The 18826-nt window shown below is 37.7% G+C and overlaps 1 protein-coding gene across 6 annotated transcripts in view; it reads left to right on the plus strand.

The window, feature by feature from the left end:
* The window catches only part of LOC132051456 (uncharacterized), a 52605-nt gene extending 35059 nt beyond the window's left edge, over window positions 1-17546 (plus strand). For 4 of the 6 annotated variants that reach the window (XM_059442523.1, XM_059442520.1, XM_059442521.1 and 1 more), the window contains 12 exons: window positions 2361-2431; window positions 2595-2672; window positions 2790-2880; window positions 7447-7539; window positions 8000-8095; window positions 14290-14513; window positions 14604-14718; window positions 15727-15858; window positions 15965-16072; window positions 16154-16263; window positions 16332-16433; window positions 16506-17546. In XM_059442523.1, coding sequence (XP_059298506.1) covers window positions 2361-2431; window positions 2595-2672; window positions 2790-2880; window positions 7447-7539; window positions 8000-8095; window positions 14290-14513; window positions 14604-14718; window positions 15727-15858; window positions 15965-16072; window positions 16154-16263; window positions 16332-16433; window positions 16506-17022 — 1737 coding nt within the window. In that variant the 3' untranslated portion in view covers window positions 17023-17546. The remainder of the gene's footprint in view (window positions 1-2360; window positions 2432-2594; window positions 2673-2789; window positions 2881-7446; window positions 7540-7999; window positions 8096-14289; window positions 14514-14603; window positions 14719-15726; window positions 15859-15964; window positions 16073-16153; window positions 16264-16331; window positions 16434-16505) is intronic. The other 2 variants (XM_059442524.1, XM_059442525.1) reach the window with 2 other exon arrangements.
* The last annotated feature ends 1280 nt before the right edge of the window (window positions 17547-18826 follow it).

The following is an 18826-nucleotide window of genomic DNA, read 5'->3' on the forward strand; positions in this document are numbered from 1 at the left end:
ACCCAGAGGATGGGATTCTTGTACTTCTTTGCAGAGGTCATCTCCTTTTACCCAGCATGCAATAGCTTTGCCTTGATCTTTCACAGCATCATCTACAGCAGCATCTCTAATGGTTCTTCCTTCCTTTTCCGGCGTGATTTCGAATCTCGTTTTACTTTCCACCCAGATTGGGAAGTAATACGTGATTCCATTACGATTGATCAACACCTCCCTCGGTATAAATCTACCATCATTGGACACCAAAATTCTTGCCCATTTCATATGGTTCTTGAGTTCTGTCTCCTCCTCTGTAGCCACCCATCCCCCACAGATTTCACCTATATCTTGGAAAATTTTCTGTGACCACAAATGCAGTGGGCATCCCACTGCTCTGATCCATGTCTCCTTTACTTCAATGGAGTTTGAGACACTTCCTGATAATGGGCTCCACCATTCGAGGTTAAAACAGATGTTCTTCCACCTCCATTGTCCTTGGAGAGTTTGTTCAGCCATATGTCTATTTGGGAATTGAAATAGGAACATATCATTGTATAGCTATTAGCTCATAGATGTTTATCCCAATAGCCTTTTTCCAGTTGGATGCAGACCATCTCCTTATATCTGCTAGGGTAGGTTTTTCCTTTGACTTTTCTCCACAACATCCAACTAAACATCTCTTCAAGAGCCCATTTTCCTGATCTGCAGATGATTCTGATATTTCAATGCTTCCTTTCTTGCTTTTAACCTCTGCTGTACGGAGATTTCTCGATTGCCATTTACTCTCTTGTACTACCTTTGAGAAAGGGTAGTTGGTTTCATTAATTCTAGGAGGGGCTGCTTGTTCCTGCTTTGAGTGGCACTTAATGAATCTTTCAATCTTAAATGCTAAGTCAACCCATCCAGCATTCAATACAGGCTCTGGAATGATTAGGACTGATCTGCCACTACCATTTAATGATAAGATGCTCATATATCTCCCATGCTCATTGTGTTTCCTGGTGCAAAAGTGCTCTGCTTCTCGTTCAGAAGTTTTCCATCTCCTCACCACCGTCTTCTGATCTGTTAGGGCTTCTTTCAAAGTGAAAATGATCCACTCCATGATTTTGCTACTTATGGATGTCCTCCTCATCATCTTTCTACTTCTTTCTACCCATTCATACCAGTCAGAGTTTCCAGAAGACCAAGGATTTAAACCCTGCATTGAAGTAAATTCTATTGTCACCCATGTCTGAGAAGAGAATCTAAGTTGTCGAACTGAAAGAGAAGGATAAGATATCACAGAAGGTAATAACTTGAGAATAGATGAGAGAGAGAGAGAAAGAAATTCCGGTAGAAAGTCACCGGAAAAGGGTTAGTTCCCCTCCTAAGAAGTAGGAGAGAGAACTTTCTTGGGGAGAGTGCCTGGGAGCATTTAGACTAGTTGAGCTTTATAAACATTTGGAGTCTTTCCAAGGGCTGAAGGATGGGGTGGACTGTTTGTGGTGGACTTGGCATAACAAGTGGCACTACAAAGTGAGTTCAGGCTATAAGATCATGAAAATGACTAAGCCACAAAACTCTAACTGGCCATGGAGACAAATTTGGAAAGTTAAGATACCTCTTAAGGTTACATGCTTCACATGGTTGCTAGCCAAAGAAGCTGTTTTGACACATGAAAACCTGAGAAAGAGTAGGATTATCTTAGTTTCAAATTGTTGCATGTGGGGAAGCAGCCGAGACAGTAGGGCATTTGTTTTTACATTGCAGAATTAATGATCAGCTATGGAAACTTTTTATCAATCTCAGAGGCATATCTTGGACAATGCCTAGCAAGATTGTTGACACTCTCTCTAGCTGGGAGGAGGCTAGGATTGGGGCAAGGAATAAAAGCTACTGGAGGATCATTCCAGCTTGCATATGGTGGACAATCTGGAAAGAAAGGAACTCCAGATGCTTCGAGGATAGAAGTAGCACTCTACAGAAGATCAAGCAAGACCGTATGTTGCTATTTTGTTTTTGGTGTACAAAGAATCCCTCTGTAGATGCAGAATCAATCCTAGAAGTTCTTGACTCATGTTAGGATTTTACTTTCTTAGCTTCTTCGTTTTTTCCTTTTTCTTTTGTAAAGGGGTTTTCAGTACTACCTAAGTACTGGTCTATAATACAAAGTTGCTACCTGTCCAAAAAAAAAAAAAAAAAAACTGCTTTGACATGCCCTTAAAGGAGACATAATAATAGCATCATACTTGCTGCTCTTGCATAACACATGTTAGTATCTTCTTGAAGTTTGTATATGTACCTATTATTTTTCTTCCTATTTTGCTGTTTGGGCAGGAAACTTCTGAGTAGTAGTAGTCTCCTTATCATATGATTGTTGATTCTTCGTTTTCCTATTGTACTAGATACACTTTTTGCATGAGTTTTGCACCTTGAGTAAGAGCTTGCAGACGGTCCAGCAAGTTCGGCTATTCAGGTATGCATCATAATTCATAGGCTTTTCCTTTGTTCTAGAAATGGTTGTCCTGTATGCACGAAGATGATTGTTTGAATTTTAGATCTGTTGCTTTCTGGCGAGTGAACTTTTCTCGAATTATGGTTTGTGGGTGATGGAACCGGAAATATGTTAATGGTTGCAGGGATCTTGTTAGTGAGGGCATATTCGATATTATAGTTGATGTTTTGCAGAGCCCCGACAAAAAGCTTGTGCTGACGGGGTAATGGACCATAACATTATTCTTCAGCAAGTAGATTCTTTTTCTTTTCTTGTTCTTTGTGCATGCACCTTGTGTTCCTCTCTGAAGTTCGTATTACGAAAATGCTAATGGACGCAGGACAGACATTCTGATTCTCTTGAATCAGGACCCGAATCTTCTGCGGTCTCATGTAATTCGTCAGGAAGGTCTTACCCTTTTTGGACTTCTGGTGAGTAACTATTGGACTTCTCTTTGTTTTGTTTTTTTCATTTCAGAATGCGGCAGCATTTGATGCTGATATGAGTCTATATCAGTGTTGCTATGGTTGAGGTTACCTGTCACTTGAGATGCATGGAATCATGTAAGTCAAGACATGCAAAGATCCATATTGAAACCTCTTTTCATAAGATTTTGAAGCACACCATCTCAACACTTGAATCTGGGTTATTCTTCTCTTGCAAAAGCGGTGTTTGATTCATGAGATATATTATTAGAAAATATTGTCAAATTAGTTTTTAGCACTCTTTGGCAGTTTAGAGATACTACTAAGTACTGCTCTCTCTTTGTTGTGTTCCTCGCACCCTCTGACCAAAATTTCTTTATGATAGTGAGTTTGCCTCAGATAATCTCAATATAACTGTGTCCATTAATGATTCTTTCCCCTTAAGTGAGCATTCCGTTGTCTCAAAAAGCGATTTTCTGTTGGCTTAAAGGTTGCCAAGATTCATCTAAACGTCTGGGACCTTTGCTGAATGTAGTTTTAGCAGACTAACTTTCTTCTACTGCATTAAAGAATAGCAAGAGCATCCCTTGTGAAAAAGACGTGTATTAACTGGGTTGTTTGATGGCATTGAAAAGCGGGGGTTGTTCACCACGTTGAGGTAAACCAACTGATTGTTGAATGCAGTTTCAAAATTAGTGGTGGTAGGTTTTAGGTATCCAACTTCTGGTAGGTTTTGCAGTTTATCTTGCTGTAGCTTGTGCTGCTTAATGGTTGATTACTGTTTATTAGTTTTTCCTTTTTCTCGGGGTGGGGGTGGGGGGTTGCGGCATCAAGGCTTTTCCGTGATTACTATCTGTCCGGCAGTCCTTTTGTTAGAGGTGGTGTGTGGAATTTGCCGATAATATTGTCTTAATTGATGAAAGTAGTGCGGAAATCAACCAAGTCGGGACTATGAAGAACTCTATGAGGCTATAAATATCCAAACACCTTTTCTCTTTGCACACATGCTTTATTTACTCCCTTCATTTCTTTTTACACGTCCAGTATTCACTTTGCAATCCCCTTAAGAAACTATTGTAATTAAGTGTTGGTGTTACTAAATTATACTTGTCAATAGTAATTAATCTCTATAATACTATCACCTTTAAATCTCAATTCTATCAACAGAAGCAATGATTGACACCAAAAGTTTCAACTTGAAGCTTAGTACTCCTTCCGTTCCTTTTTCACTTGTCCAGTATACTGAAAATATATTGTCCTTTTTACTTGTGTACTTCAGCATATCAAGAGAGAATTAATTTTTTTTTTTTTTTTTTTTTTTCAATTTTACCTTATCATGAAGTAACCATTTTCCAAATTTATTGGAGTACTAATAGTCAAATTTAGATTTTCAAAGCATAATTATAGCAATGAGCGACTATAGGAACCCTCCTATTTTCCAACCTTTAGCAGAAATATTATGGAGTAGTACTTGTCTCGACTATATAAATATACTTCTACTCTGGATATTCATTGGAGTACTATGAATTGGTAGTACTTGTATTACTCTTCTCTTTTAGAAACTACTTTTTTCTTAAAAAAATTCTCTAGTTTAGTCAAGTATTTCTGTGAGTATATTTCTGAAGAAATGGAGAAAGATATGAAAAAGATATTGATAGTTAAAGATTCAAAGGATGTTCTTGAATATTCAACAAATGTTGAAGTTGAAAATTCAAAAAAGAGAGCTGAAGAACCAATAGAAATAGTTGAAGATTCAAAGATAAAAGTTGTAAGAGATTATGACTTGAATGTTATGGATTGCGTTTTTAATTTTATCAAGTTTCTTAAAAGAGAAGAATCATTTGACAATGACAGAATTACAAAAAACATATAGGAAAGTGTTGAAATATTATTTTCCATATTTTGTTAAGATAAACATATATTACTCCTTTTGGTGAAGTAGATTTGTAACTAAATTTTTAAACAAAGAAATCAGTGAATGCATGAATAAATTTTTCTATTTCGTTATTGATTCTAGAATTTTAAGTCAGTCTGGGATTAAAAATTGTTCATGACTTGCTCATAACTAGTTCATTTCGATTATTCAATTCCAACAATTTCTTCATTTTTCTTTTCGTACTTGTTTATTGTCTCTTATGTAACACTATTTTTTTTTAATAAAGTAAAGTTGTTAAGAAATAATGCCTTTTAATAAAGTGATGTTTAAAATAAATTTGACAAAATCTCATCAAATTTGACACAATACCAACATAACAGTTCTATTAGTTTGGATTTGTTAAAGGGAGAAATAATTTGACATCAAGAAATCCTCTACACCACTTAAAGGACCAAAAAACAAAATTTAACTACACCAAAAGAGTAATATGTTTAACTGAATAAAAATTTGGATAATATTTTCCTATTTGTTTCTGTATTTCTTTGTTCTCAAATGTTTCATCTCCTTCTAAGAAACCCGTTCGAATTAAACCCGCAATCCACAACATTCAAGTCATAATTTTTTACAACTTTTATCTTTGGATCTTCAACTTCAACTGTTTCTATTGGGGTTTCAACTTGTTTTTTTTAGTCGTCAACTTTAATATTCCTTGAATCTTCAACTTTCTCAATTGAGTTTTCAACTTTTGTTGAATCTTCAAGTACTTTCGTTGAATCTTTAACTATCAATATCTTTTGTATCTCTCCCTATTTCGTAAAATAAAAAACTTGTGGAAATACTTGCCTAACCAGGATAGGTTTTTTTTTTTTTTTTTTTTTTTTTTTAAGGTGAAAAATAGTTTTTAGAAGAGAAAGGTAATACAAGTACTACTAATTCACAGAACAAATATCCGGAGGAAAAGAAATGTATATAGTGAAGAAAAATACTATTCTATGGTATTTTTGTGTAAATTTGGAGAATGTTGTTTGTTGTAGTTGTCCATTGCAATTACGATGCTTTAAAAATCTAAATTTGACTACTATTACTTGAATAAGGTTGGGAAATGGTTACTCAACGATAAGGGTAAAATTGAAAAAAAAAATAATAATTCTCTCTTGATTTACTAAAGTAGACTAGTAAAAGTAAAAATCTACTTTTAGCATATTAGACAAGTAAAAAGGAACGTGGGGAGTGATTTTCTCAAGAAATTTTATTCGTATCCAAATAATTCGTAAGGGTTTTACGATAAGCAGCAGATACTTCGTGAGTTAGATGAGGTACGCAAGTTCGTTCGGGTACTTAAAATTGGTGAATTGCAAATTCTGTGAAATTAGTATGTGACTGGCAATGTTATATAGAAGAGAAGAGGCTCAACCTGTCTCCAAGATGAATATTGTGGAAATGTGGATGTTAGAATAGGTGTGTTGTACAAGATTTTTTGTTACCATCTCAAAAAAGGTTAAGAATGATCAAGTTCGACAAAGTGTGAAAGTGGCACAGATTGAGGAAAAATTAGGAGAAGGTCGCTTGAAATGGTTTATCGATGCTCTACATAGACGTATTGATGCATTGGTCTGTAGGAGTGGCTATGTAATGGAAGTAAGGGATTCATTAGGCAGTAGTAACTTGTTGCGGTTAAACTACTTTTGTGTGCTGAGATAAGTGTGTTATACAGAAAGTCCTCCTTTTCTTAAAAAAGAATATTTGGTATTGGATAAAAACCTGAATGCGTAATAGATATAGAGGACTTGTATAGTCAAGCCCAAAAGTTGATTGATTGATCAATTTGTCATGGTTGTTGGTTTCCTGAAAGGCACCTTTCTGTCTTGCCCCTCTTATTCTTAACCTCTTCTTTTCTGTAGTTTGGGATAGGTGGTGGGTGGTCTCTCCTTTCCTTCTCTTTGTTTATAATGTTCTGCATCTCATTTGTTTCTTATGCTGGCTTCACTTCCTGCCATTACTTCTTGGGTATCCCAGCCCAGGCCTAGTGTTTAGAAAAGTGTCCGCAATGGTGAAGCGAAGCGAGGCGGAGGCTGGGCACTTCAATGGCCTGAAGCGATGGAGGTCCAATGAGGCGGGCGCTTCATGCCCTGAAGCGAGAGGTGAACAGAAGCGTGAAGCAGTAGGAAGTGTGCGCTTTTTTTTTTTTTTTTTTTAAAAGAAAATTATTAAAAAACTGGACTCCTTTTAGAAGAAAAAGAATCCTAAAATCTAAAAAGGGTCCGACTTAGGATAAACCTTTTCTTCTTCGCTCACTGCTGGTGGAGGGGCTGGCAATTTTATTTTTTTCAATTCTTGCTCGCAGTCGCTAGAGTTGCACGACTGTGTCCTCTGTTTCGCTGGACTGTTTGCTGGAGTTTCCTCTGTTTTTTTCATTCTGGGCTAGTCTGGTTTCTTTGTCTTTCTTATTTTTTTCTTTCTGGCTATGTTGGTCGCACTCTACAAAAATGTTGCCGCACCCATGTCGGTTTCTCCTAAAATGCACTACCTTTGGAGAACCCCACACGCATGCGTCAACATTTCTGAAGAATTCGAGCAACATAGCTTTCTGGGCTGCTCTGGAAAGTTTGTTGGTATTTAATTAATTCAATGTGTCATTTTAGTTTATTAATTTAATAATTTAATAATTGTTCAAGGTTTATTTTGGTCCTTTGTAGAGAATTGCTCGCTTGAAGCGTGAAGCGGGCCTTGTCGCTTTTTTCTGCTTCGCGCTTCCAAAAACACTGTCCCTGCCTCTCTACCTTCACAAGGTAGGGATAAACTCTGCATATACACCACCCTCCCCAGACCCACTTGTGGGATTACACTGGGTTGTTTTTTTTTTTGTACTTATTGGGTATCCTACTCAGTCCTAGGAGTTTGATTCATATGTAGTTTACCACTCAGAATTGAACTTCCATTATATTACATTAAAACCAGCATGACATGTGTCAAAAAACCATTATATTCATAGATAACAGACACCCTAATCAAAATATTGTAAGGTTAAGAAACACATGATCCTTTTGAAACTAGGACCTTCTATTTGCTTCTTCTTTGTGTAGTATTTATTTTTTGACAAGTACAGTTGTTCAGTTTCTTTTCTAGTTTTTGTTTCTTTTTTATCAGTCTGCTGTGTTTATGTTTAGCAGATTGTTTCAGGACTTGCTGCTATGGAGTGCTTTCTATGTAGAGGAAGCAGTGAATAATGACTTTGTTTTTAATTTTCAGGTCAGAGGTATGCTAACAGATTTTGGGGATGACATGCACTGCCAGTTTATTGAAATTCTTCGCAGTCTATTAGATTCATATGCATCAGGATTACAGGTGCCTTGTCAGTAACTTTATGGTTCCCCAATGATATTGGTAATTTTGTGTTTGTTTCAAGGGTGTGACCCCTTAAACTTGCTTGTACTAGAGGAGTTAAAAGTTGACTGAAGGTTCTAACTTTTACGTACTTGTACAATCTTCCTTTTCTTTATGTATTAACTTTGGTTCCTAATTAATTATTTCCAAGCTTAATACCTGACCTGGATAGGTGAGAAAACTGTGTCGCATTCAACTTTATTATGTTTACAGCTTGGTCAGGAAGTAGGGGAGGGAAGGGAAATAAAGTTAAGTGATCATTTCGTCACTTAAAACGAGGAAGTGATGCGAAACAGACGGTATTTGCTTTGCGTGGGTGAAGCGAAGCAACTTCAAAGAAGCATGCGATTCGTACAGTGAGGCGCAAAGCTATTCAGAACAGGAAACTTTCTGTTCTTTGAATTTGACTTTAAAAGATGAATAAAGCTTTGCACTTTCTTAGTGCAACGTCCTATCAATAAAGCTTACCCTACCTATTAAAAAACAAATAAAAGGGGAAAAAAAGTAAACATGGCTTTCTGTTATCTGGGATATGATGAAATAGGATGAATTGGGATGGTATTTTGTAAGTACATAAATATCTTGAATATACTTTAACTATTTCTTTATTTTTTGATCACCTGGAAGGGACAAAAAAAAGATCTTGTTGTTTCTTCAACAAGTTTTGATCTCTAGTGGACCTCTCTATAGGATTCGAACCCAAATGAAGTTCTGGCCCTTCAATACCTGATCTCAATCTAGTATTTTTTTGATAACTGTGGTGTCCGGGCCAGCTTGCAATCACCTTGACTAATTTCACATGGTATTTTTTACCTTCCACCAGCACAGGTACCTGGTAATTCTGTCCACCAAGGCTTTAGAATATGGGAAGAAATTGCCTAGTTTTTTGCCTTAGTTGGGATTGAACTTGAGACCACATGGTTCTCAATCTTTTGGAGTTTTTCTCTGTTACACCTTTCTTGTGCTAGGTGGTTCTCTTTTTCTTTGCTTCTTGTTCTGGACTTGATACTGGTCACGGGCTATGATGATAAGTCAAGAGTGATGACACTGTAGTTGGAAATGTAGAAGTAACCGTAGATTCCTCAAAAGTCGGTATAGGTTAGACCTCAGAGATATCAAGATGATCAGAAGAAGATGCAAAGTAGGGTCGAGACTGAAAAATGTGACATCGGCTAACATAAGGTATCAACAAAGATCAGATGAGTAGCAGTGATACTCCTTTTGAACCCTGAGAATAACCAAGGAAGACATATTTGGGAGCACGAGAGGCTAATTTATGTAAACAACATGTGCTCTCAAGGACACAAGGGGAAAGAGATTTTGTGACTGAGAAAACAATATTGAATAAGGAATCTGATTCTGGATGGAAAATGAGGACATCCGATTAATTAAATAACAAGAGGTGAGAACTGCATCGCCCCAAAAACACACCGGAACATGGGATTGAATGAGGAGTGTGAGCAGTCTCAGTAAGGTGCCTATTCTTCCTCTCTGCTACCTCATTTTGCTGTGGGTGTACGAACAAATGTCTAATGAATAATTCCTTGGTGAGTCAGAAACTGCTGAAATTGGGAGGATAAGTATTCTAAGGCATTATCACTTCGAAAAGTACGAATAGAAACACCAAATTAATTTTGTATATCATCACAAAAACTCTTGAAATGTAGAAAACAACTTGGAGCATTCTTTCATTAAGAAAATTCAAGTACATCTTGAATAATCATTAATGAAACTAACAAAATAATGAAATCCTAAGATTGAAAAGACTCTACTAGGACTTCGTATATCAGAATGAACTAATGAAAAAATAAAATCTACACAACTCTCAGCACCATGTGGGAAGGTAGTGCGGGTGTGTTCCTCAAGTTGACACTACTCACAATCTAATGTGCATAAACTAGACCAACTAAGCATCAGCCCTGTAGCTTGGATAAACTCGGATGTCCTAAATGTTTGTGAATTAATTCTGGAGGATTTGTAACTAGACATGTCGTGGAGGAATTAGGAGAGGCAAGGTAGTAACCTTGAGATTCATGTCCTGCGCCAATTTTCTGTCTCGTTCTATGGTCCTGCATAATCGAAGAATAATCAAAAAAATATTATGACATAATTTAGGAAACGAGTCAACCGAGTGACAGATGCAAGATTAAAAGGACAACTAGGACATAAAAGAACAAAGTTCAGCTTGTCAAAATCCTTTGGCTTTTGTTTGGATCCCATTGGCTAAGTAACAATGGGAAGAGACTGTGAATAAACAATATTTGACAAAAGTAATTTATTATTAGAAATATGATCAGAAAGGCCCAAGTCCACAACCCACGGTCCACGGCTATTATTTTTTCATTTTATTACATAGGGGGTAGGGGAAGGGGAAATGTGGAAGGGGATTATAACGTGGGGATTCGAACCCTCACCACCAAGGTGAAAGTTCAGGTAGCCAACCGACTGAGCTACTAAATCCCTATGGTCCAAGGCTATTAGACTCTGAAACACGAGCCAAAAAGTTACCAACAACAGAAGTATGTCTGAGCAACTGACGCTACTTGTGGGGATTTTGGCTTACTTGCACGATACTGAAGGAACTCATTATATACCTATTCAGATAAAGAAAAACCCTGATTACTTGCAGTGTCAGTCTGCGCAACATGAACATTCTTGGGTGGTCGACCATGTAGAGAATTGAAAACTTCACGAGTATGTCCAAGCCTATTACGCTACCTACACTTGGGTCGAGATTGTCCTAAACGACCTCCTCTTCATTGATTTTCCATAGATTCGGATGTTTGATATTCCATTCATTTGAGATGCGAGAATCGAGGAGTCACCTGTTGGTGATGAGATAACTATGTGACTGGGTGCTGTAACATGGCAAAGTAATCGAGCAAATACTTCATTAACTGTAGGGACAGTCGGACTAGCCAAATCATGTACTGAATCAAATTCATTAGGGAATCCAGCAAGTCTAAAAACTGGAAAAATCTTTGTCATTGTTCTTTTTGTTTGTCAATAATTGCAGTAACTGACGTCAACTTCTCAAATTCCTCGATGACTGCCTATACTTGTCCCAAGTAAGTAGACGTATCTAATTCCTATTTCTTTAAGTTTGTCATCCGAGATATCACATCATAAATTGAGATATATCATTAGTGTATAAAGTGTGATCCTTTCCCCAAATTGAATAACATGTCTGGAATAGACGAAGCAAGGGCATTTATTTGGAATCGGTAGATAGCCATAGGAGACTACATAGTGGAGCGTTAACCTTCGTTCACTCTACTCGGGCCTTTTCATATACTTCACTATCCTTGGTGATTAACTGATCTTGAACACATTGACCTTTGCACCACAACTCAATCGAGGACCAAGTTGGAATGTTAATCGTCCGAATTGTTGAAACTGGCTGAAAAGCCTGTACCATTGTCGGAAGTGGCTGGAAGTGGTTGGGAACGAGATGGACCAATATGGAATCTCTCGACGCACTCAACAGAAAAAATATCGCCGGAATCTCTCGCATGCGCCGGCACATGTAACAGATGCGCCTGCCGGAGCCCTAGACTCTAGCGTCGTGTGAGGGCGCATCAGGGGCATGCTGCCAGAGACGTTGACTGGGTGATAACTCTCAACCCATGAAGATTCAAATAACCCACCCTACGAATACTATTGAAGGTTGACGGAAAGCGATTAAAGATATGCGGAATAGAGATTAGGGCTAGAACTATCAAGCATCCTACTAAGAACTAGTTGAACACATTGATGAGTTAGTAATAATCACTACCCAGGATAGCTAGCAAAGAAGGGATGAGTCAAATAATTAAGATGCAAATAATTAATATCAAGAACAATCAAAAGAGAACTTGAGATTAATTAGAATAACATTCAATTAAAGAAATAATTCATAGAAGTGAGGAAGAGAACCAATACATGAATCAGCTAATTGTGTAATCAAGAGGTTGTAGAAGAGAACTAAGCTAACCCTAATCTAAGCTAAGACGAGTGTGCTACATTCCAAGAGAATATCTCATCACTCATCAAAATCTAACCCTACCAAAAGGGAAAGTGAAGGAGAAAGGGGGAGTGGGCATTAAAAATTTGGGGGCTCAAAACATCAGTTTGTTGCTAAAGTGGTTATGGAGATACAATCTTGAGGAAAATGCTCTATGGAGAAGGGTAATCAGAGAAAAATATGAGCAAGATGAGATGTGGTGCTCAAAAGAGTGTCAATATTCCATATGGGAGGGAAATGGTAGAAAAACTTTGTTCTGTACTGATAATTGGTTAGGACGCGGTACTCTAAAAGATTTATTCCCTGACCTTTACAACATTGCCTCCCTTCCTGAAGCAAGTTTATATACAACTTGGGATCCTCAAGGGTGGAATATTACTTTTAGAAGGGCCCTAAATGATTGGGAAATAGGAGTTGTAGAATTTTTTTAACTCTGGAAGAATTCAAAGGGCTAACAGAGTCTTGTGATACGCTGTACTGGAAACCTGGCAAAGATGGTGCTTTTCCAATGAAGTCTGCTTACCATATTTTGTGTAATTTGGATGAGCAAATTGCACAGTGGCCATGGAGATATATTTGGAAAGTTAAGGCTTCTACAAAAGTTCTGTGTTTCACCTGGTTAGTGGCAAGAGAGGCTTGCCTGACTCAAGAGAATTTAAAGAGAAGGGGATTTCACTTATGCTCTAGATGTCCTTTTTGTGTTTTAGAAACAGAATCCAATTGCCATCTGTTTCTTCATTGTCCTGTCACTGATCCTCTGTGGCAACTTTTTTCTCAACACTGGGGAACCTCAAATGGTGTATGCCTTCCAACACTAGTGATTTGCTAAGGAACTGGAACTGCAAAGGGGGTGTATTCAGACAGAAGTGGTGGAGATTGGTTCCTGCTTGTATAGGTGGACAATTTGGAAAGAAAGAAATTTAAGAATTTTTGGAGGAAGAAGTAGCTCTTTACAGAATTTTAAGATGAAGTGCTTTCTTCTTCTTTCTTCTTCATTGTTGGTGTAAACAATGTTTTGTGGAGGAGGCAGTATCCTCCGTAGATCTGATAGGTGCTTTGTAACTGTTAGGATTTCATAGTTGGATCTGCTGTCCTATTTCTCTGTATCTATGGTTCTGGCACTAGCCTAGTGCCTTAGGTCAATATACAAGTTACCATTATAAAAAAAAAGGGGAAAGTGCCGGTATTTATACTAGGCAAATTAACATCACTATACCCATAATTGCCCTGGGGTAAGCTTAAAATGTATTCAGCGCCTATAGAAACCAAGGTCGAATCATCTAGACGTTTGGTAATCGTCTAGACATTTGGCCATCTTCTCCTCCAATTCATCTCCACGTTTGTAACGCGTGGAGATGTTTCCTGAGGCTTCAACCAAAATCGTCTCCACGATTTATATACGTGGAGACGTTTCCTTCATGTCTCCAGCTGCTTAGTGTTTTGTCTAGCTCCACGAAATAGAAACTTCTGGTCTACGAATTTTTGGCAGCTTCCCTCTTCTTCTTCTTCCTTTGTCTTGTTTGACTTGAAAGCTTGGTTTCCATGACCTTTTGTAGCACTCTAATTATTTGATATCTACGTGGGAACCCTCCTTAGCATGAGCACTAATCCGGAAGCTATCACTGGGGTTTGGTTGCCAGAGGTTGCTGGATCTTGTGGTGGTGTTAGTTCTCGCACAATTTTGGCGGAAAGAAAGGCGACACAAATCAGATCTGAAAGTCATCGGAAAGAAGGCACGGCGACTGGCTTTTCTGTCCTGGATGTTTCTCACGGTAGCTCTTATATCTAGTGAGAAATAAAATCACGGGAACAATATTAATAAGATGCATAAACTACATTATTACTCTGAGCCCTAATTTTAAACAGTACATTACAATTCTTTTCCATGTGGGATCTATATACATTAATATCCTAATAATTTATATGCACCAGCTTGAGGGGGAGTGTTAGCATCTCGTAGATATTCTAGGATCTTATAAATATAGTATAGCTTGATTTACTCGTGTAATTATGCACTTTGATTCTCTTTTCCTTTCTTAGAATATGTATGCTTAGCTTTTTAAACACCAATGCTTGAGAGAATAATCAAGCTGAGTTTCTCTCAATTCTCTTTTTGTTTCTCTTACTTTCTAACATTTTCAATTTGTCACAGAGAGACACTATTGTTGAAATTTTCTACGAGAAGCACCTAACTGGACTGGTTCAAGCTATAACAGTATCCTGCCCCCAAAATGGGGATTCACTATCTGTCAGTGAGTCTGCAACCTCTAGCGCCGATGGAGGAAATGGGAATCAAAGTTGTGTGAAGCCTGAAATACTACTAAATATATGTGATCTCTTATGTTTTTGTGCCGTGCACCATCCTTATAGAATAAAGTAATTTTCTCATCTCGGCATGCAATTTGTTTGGTACCAAAGCGCTATTTTGACTCTTTGGTAAAATGTGGTTTCTTTTCTCTGCTGCAGGTGCAGCTTTCTTCTTAATAATGTGGTCGATAAAGTTCTGTTGTTGACACGAAGAAGAGAAAAGTACCTAGTAGTTGCTGCTGTTAGATTTGTGAGAACTCTTATTTCCCGCAATGTGAGTTGTTGACTCATTTGAACCAAGAGGATCATTTGTCAATGTGATTACATTAAACTGCATCAAGTTTTGATTAATTTGTCCTTCATAATGACCACTTTGTCTCTGCCATGATCTCAGATACTTCGGCTCTTGTTGTCTAATCTGGTCAATCCTCTTTTGCAAGAAGCATGTCTTGCACCTGTTATGTTCCTCATGTGTGTTCCTATTTGGTTTGTCTTGTAATTATACGTCTTTGTTCGCAAAATAGACTTGGCCAATGATGACCTGTACTGGTTGGGATCCTTGGTTCAATATTTAAAAAAAAAATCTTATTATATAAGGTAAACAGTGATTCTATAGGCGAAAAGGGGGGAACATGTGAGCAAGATAAACAAAAAAGAATCCCACACGCTAGAGTTCCTTTTTCCAAATACCTCCCAATGATCTAATTTGGAAATGGCTTATATACTGTGTAAGCACACAAATAAACCCAAAAACATCTCCAAATGGAATATGATATTTTCTGTTGAATGACAAGCCCTTCAATCTTTTTCATTGAAATTGTCAAAAAAACAGGTTGGTAGATGATATTCCTAGCTCAATTTTAGCTTGAGGGACACTAATTGTATTAACTTTTATATGCTGTCCCATTGAGGTGAAATGGATTAGGGTGAACCATCAACAGATCCAGGATCTGCCAATTTGTATAATACAAGGTTTGGAGAGAAGAGTAAACATTTTCTTGGTTCTAGAGGATAGAACTTTTAGATGCGCTCCTGATGGACCTGTTAGCAATTCTGTACTATTCCCTTCCCCCCAAAAAAAAAAAAAAAAGATTCTGTACTATTCAGAAGATTCTTGCATCCAAGTTGTCATTGCTTATTAAATATCAGTGACCAATATCTTTATTTATATTAGCTGTGGTCTAGGGGTCTTAATATTTGCCTTTCCTTCTGAAGACTTCTTTAGGAGTTATGCTTCGGTGTATCTATAAATATTTCTTAAAATTTTGGGTGTGTTCTGCAGGATGAGTATTTGATGAATCATATCGCCGAGAAGAATCTTTTAAAACCAATTATTAATGCTTTTGTTGCAAATGGAGATCGCTACAATCTTCTGAACTCGGCTGTTCTAGAGCTTTTTGAGTACATACGTAAGGTGCGCATACCTTCCTTCACTGGGTCAGGTTGTTGCCTCCCTGCTCTCCGTCTTACTTTATATTTGTTTGTTCATGCATCCTTGGTGTTGATGTGACATTATGCAGGACAACTTAAAAATATTGCTCAAGTATTTAGTGGACTCATTCTGGGATGAGTTGGTCAAGTTTGAAAAGTTTTCATCCATCAACTCTCTGAAAGTTAAATATGAGCAGGTATCTGCATATTTATGCCTGTTTCTGTCACGTGTGCTTGTTGGATACTCGAACTCATTATGGCTGATTTGTGTTATGCAGTCCCTAGAGGATTCAGGGATGAGAAGTGTTGGCGATTTATTAGACCCGAGGAAACGAGTTGATGAGCGTAGTATAGAGAAAGAAGAAGAAGAGTATTTCAACGAAGACAGGTACCCTTTACCTATTATTATGTAGAATTATTTTTATTTTGATACCCACTGAACAAGCAATCCGTCAGTGATGAGGAAGATTCCGCATCAGCCTCTGTGGCCAATGCAAGCAGAGTGAGTTCTCATCAGGTTGTGCTGAATGGATCTGCTCCGAGCGACACATCTGTTAGGTATGTTGTGATTTTTAGAATATGTATTTGCTACATTTACATATGATGATGACTTCTCTTCTGTTGCTGAAGATCCGGGGAAGTTGTTGACTATGAGGATGATGACAACGATGAAGATTATAAGCCACCACCTAAGAAGCAGTCAGAAATTCTTGATGAAGATGGAGCGGACTCTTTCCCCTTGAAACGGAAGGTGGCTCCAAAAGAAGACCCTGAGCCGAAAAGGTTGCAGCGTGTTGCTAAAGGTTCCAAATCAAGGGATAGTGTTTTTGCTGCTTTATGCTCAACCTTAAGTCAAGCCGTGTTGCCCTCCAAAAATACAGAAAGCCCTGCTGATAACGGGAGTGCTGCACCAGGTAGCCCTTGTTCTGATGAAAACAAGAAATCTGTTGAGGTCAAACATGATGAGGAAGGAAGTCTTTCTGATAATGGTAGTGCTGATTTGGATAATCATGCCAACAAACAAGCAACTTCTCCTAAAAGATTAGCTGAAAGCTTGCACAAATCTCCAGATGGTAGGAAGCATGAAGAAGACTGTCCATTGATACAACCGAAGTCATCTCCTGAAATGGCTGTAAATGGATCGTAATAGTTAAGATTTGGGATGCCATTTTGTCTCCTGTCATGATCAACTATCTTGAGCATGTGCTTTTGCAGATAAGCTAATCTGTACAAGTTCCAGAACGCGAGTTCGGTTAATTGGTGATTGTTTGTGGGATTTTATGAGTATTGGCGCAGAGGAGTCTGTACAGTGATGTAACAAGCATGGGGAGAGATTAGTGGCTTCTCCAAACGCATCATAGCTAGAGAGTTTTCTTCTATTTTTTGCTTCATCTTTTCCCCACTTTCCTTAGCGTAGTTATGTGAGTCATATTTAGTAGGGCATCAATTTTTGACCTTGCGAGGTGTTCTTATGTCTAGTGGTCAATGATGACCAACAGTTACTGAGAGAGGTTAGTGAATCCTGCTTGAGGCCAAGGTACCTACTCATGTTTGTGTAACTTATAGGGAATTGTACATTATCCTAATTCCAGTGAAAACATTGTCTACTAGTATATATATTTGAGATAAACAGCACTGGTGGTATGACAAATAGAGAAAGCTTATCTGGTCTCTCTTTTTCTGCTTTTCATTCTCCTTTGTGTAGAGCTACTTTGGAAGGATATATATATTTTATTACGTGGGGGTGGATGTCCGGGTTGTGCTGAAGGGTTGCTTCTCCGACTCATCATCCCTCATCTATGTCAACTTGTACATTATCCTAATTCCAGTGAAAACATTGTTTACTAGCATATATATTTGAGATAAACAGCACTGGTGGTATGACAAATAGAGAAAGCTTATCTGGTCTCTCTTTTTCTGCTTTTCATTCTCCTTTGTGTAGAGCTACTTTGGAAGGATATGTATATTTTATTACGTGGGGGTGGATGTCCGGGTTGTGCTGAAGGGTTGCTTCTCCGACTCATCATCCCTCATCTATGTCAACCTTTTTCTTGCTATCTAAATCTATCTTTTGGCTTTTCAAATTTTCTTCGTGACAATTCTATTACTGAACAAATAGGAAAAACTCTATGCTATTAATCAGGCACAGAAGAGCAAGTAAAAATCTCATTTTTTTCTGAGCCACACGACTGTTCAAAAGCATACAGTAGTTTTTCTATGTTTCTTTAGAGTGATTCATTCTTTCTTTCGTTGCTAGACAGGACAAGGATATGTTTTCGTTGATCTTCGTCTTTCTTTGGGTAGTTAGCTATATCTTGGCCAATATTGCTTTTGCTTGCATTAGTCAATACTTATTTAATTCGTCAAAAGTAGCCTTGCTACATGCAGGTAATCAGCTTGAAAGATGATTACAGGCTAAGTAGATGATGAGACCTATATTGGCAAGAGTTTGAATGCCACTTCACGTGTGTTCATCATTTGTTTTTTCGTACTCTTCTGTTTTGACGTATAGTCATATTCTAGTTAAAATAGGCGTGTGCAAATTTTGGTTTATTATCGGTATCAATTTAACGCTTTGAAAGTTGTGATTTTGATATCAGTCGATCAGTTTGGTTATTGATTCTTTGAGTTTCCTTAACCGTTAACTGATTACCCAACAAGGTTCTGTTAAATTTACCTTTTTATGCATGATTATATATACAATGGTTCTAGAATGACTTTCAAAGTAGAAGAGGGGATTAAACGGGAAGAGAATACATATTTGATGGCGAGGATATCGAATTGCATTTCTGAGACACTGCACATCGCCAGCACCACAATATAGTAGAGTTACCGTGAAGAAGCAATCCTAACCGTCGGTTGATAATTATAGCAGCAAGCGTTTCAATCTCCTATGCTGCTATTGTAGAATTAAGACATCATTTACTTCACAATGTTGCCTTTTTAATAAT

The sequence above is a fragment of the Lycium ferocissimum genome, chromosome 4 (assembly GCF_029784015.1).
Source record: "Lycium ferocissimum isolate CSIRO_LF1 chromosome 4, AGI_CSIRO_Lferr_CH_V1, whole genome shotgun sequence".
NCBI classification, from domain to species: Eukaryota; Viridiplantae; Streptophyta; class Magnoliopsida; order Solanales; family Solanaceae; genus Lycium; species Lycium ferocissimum.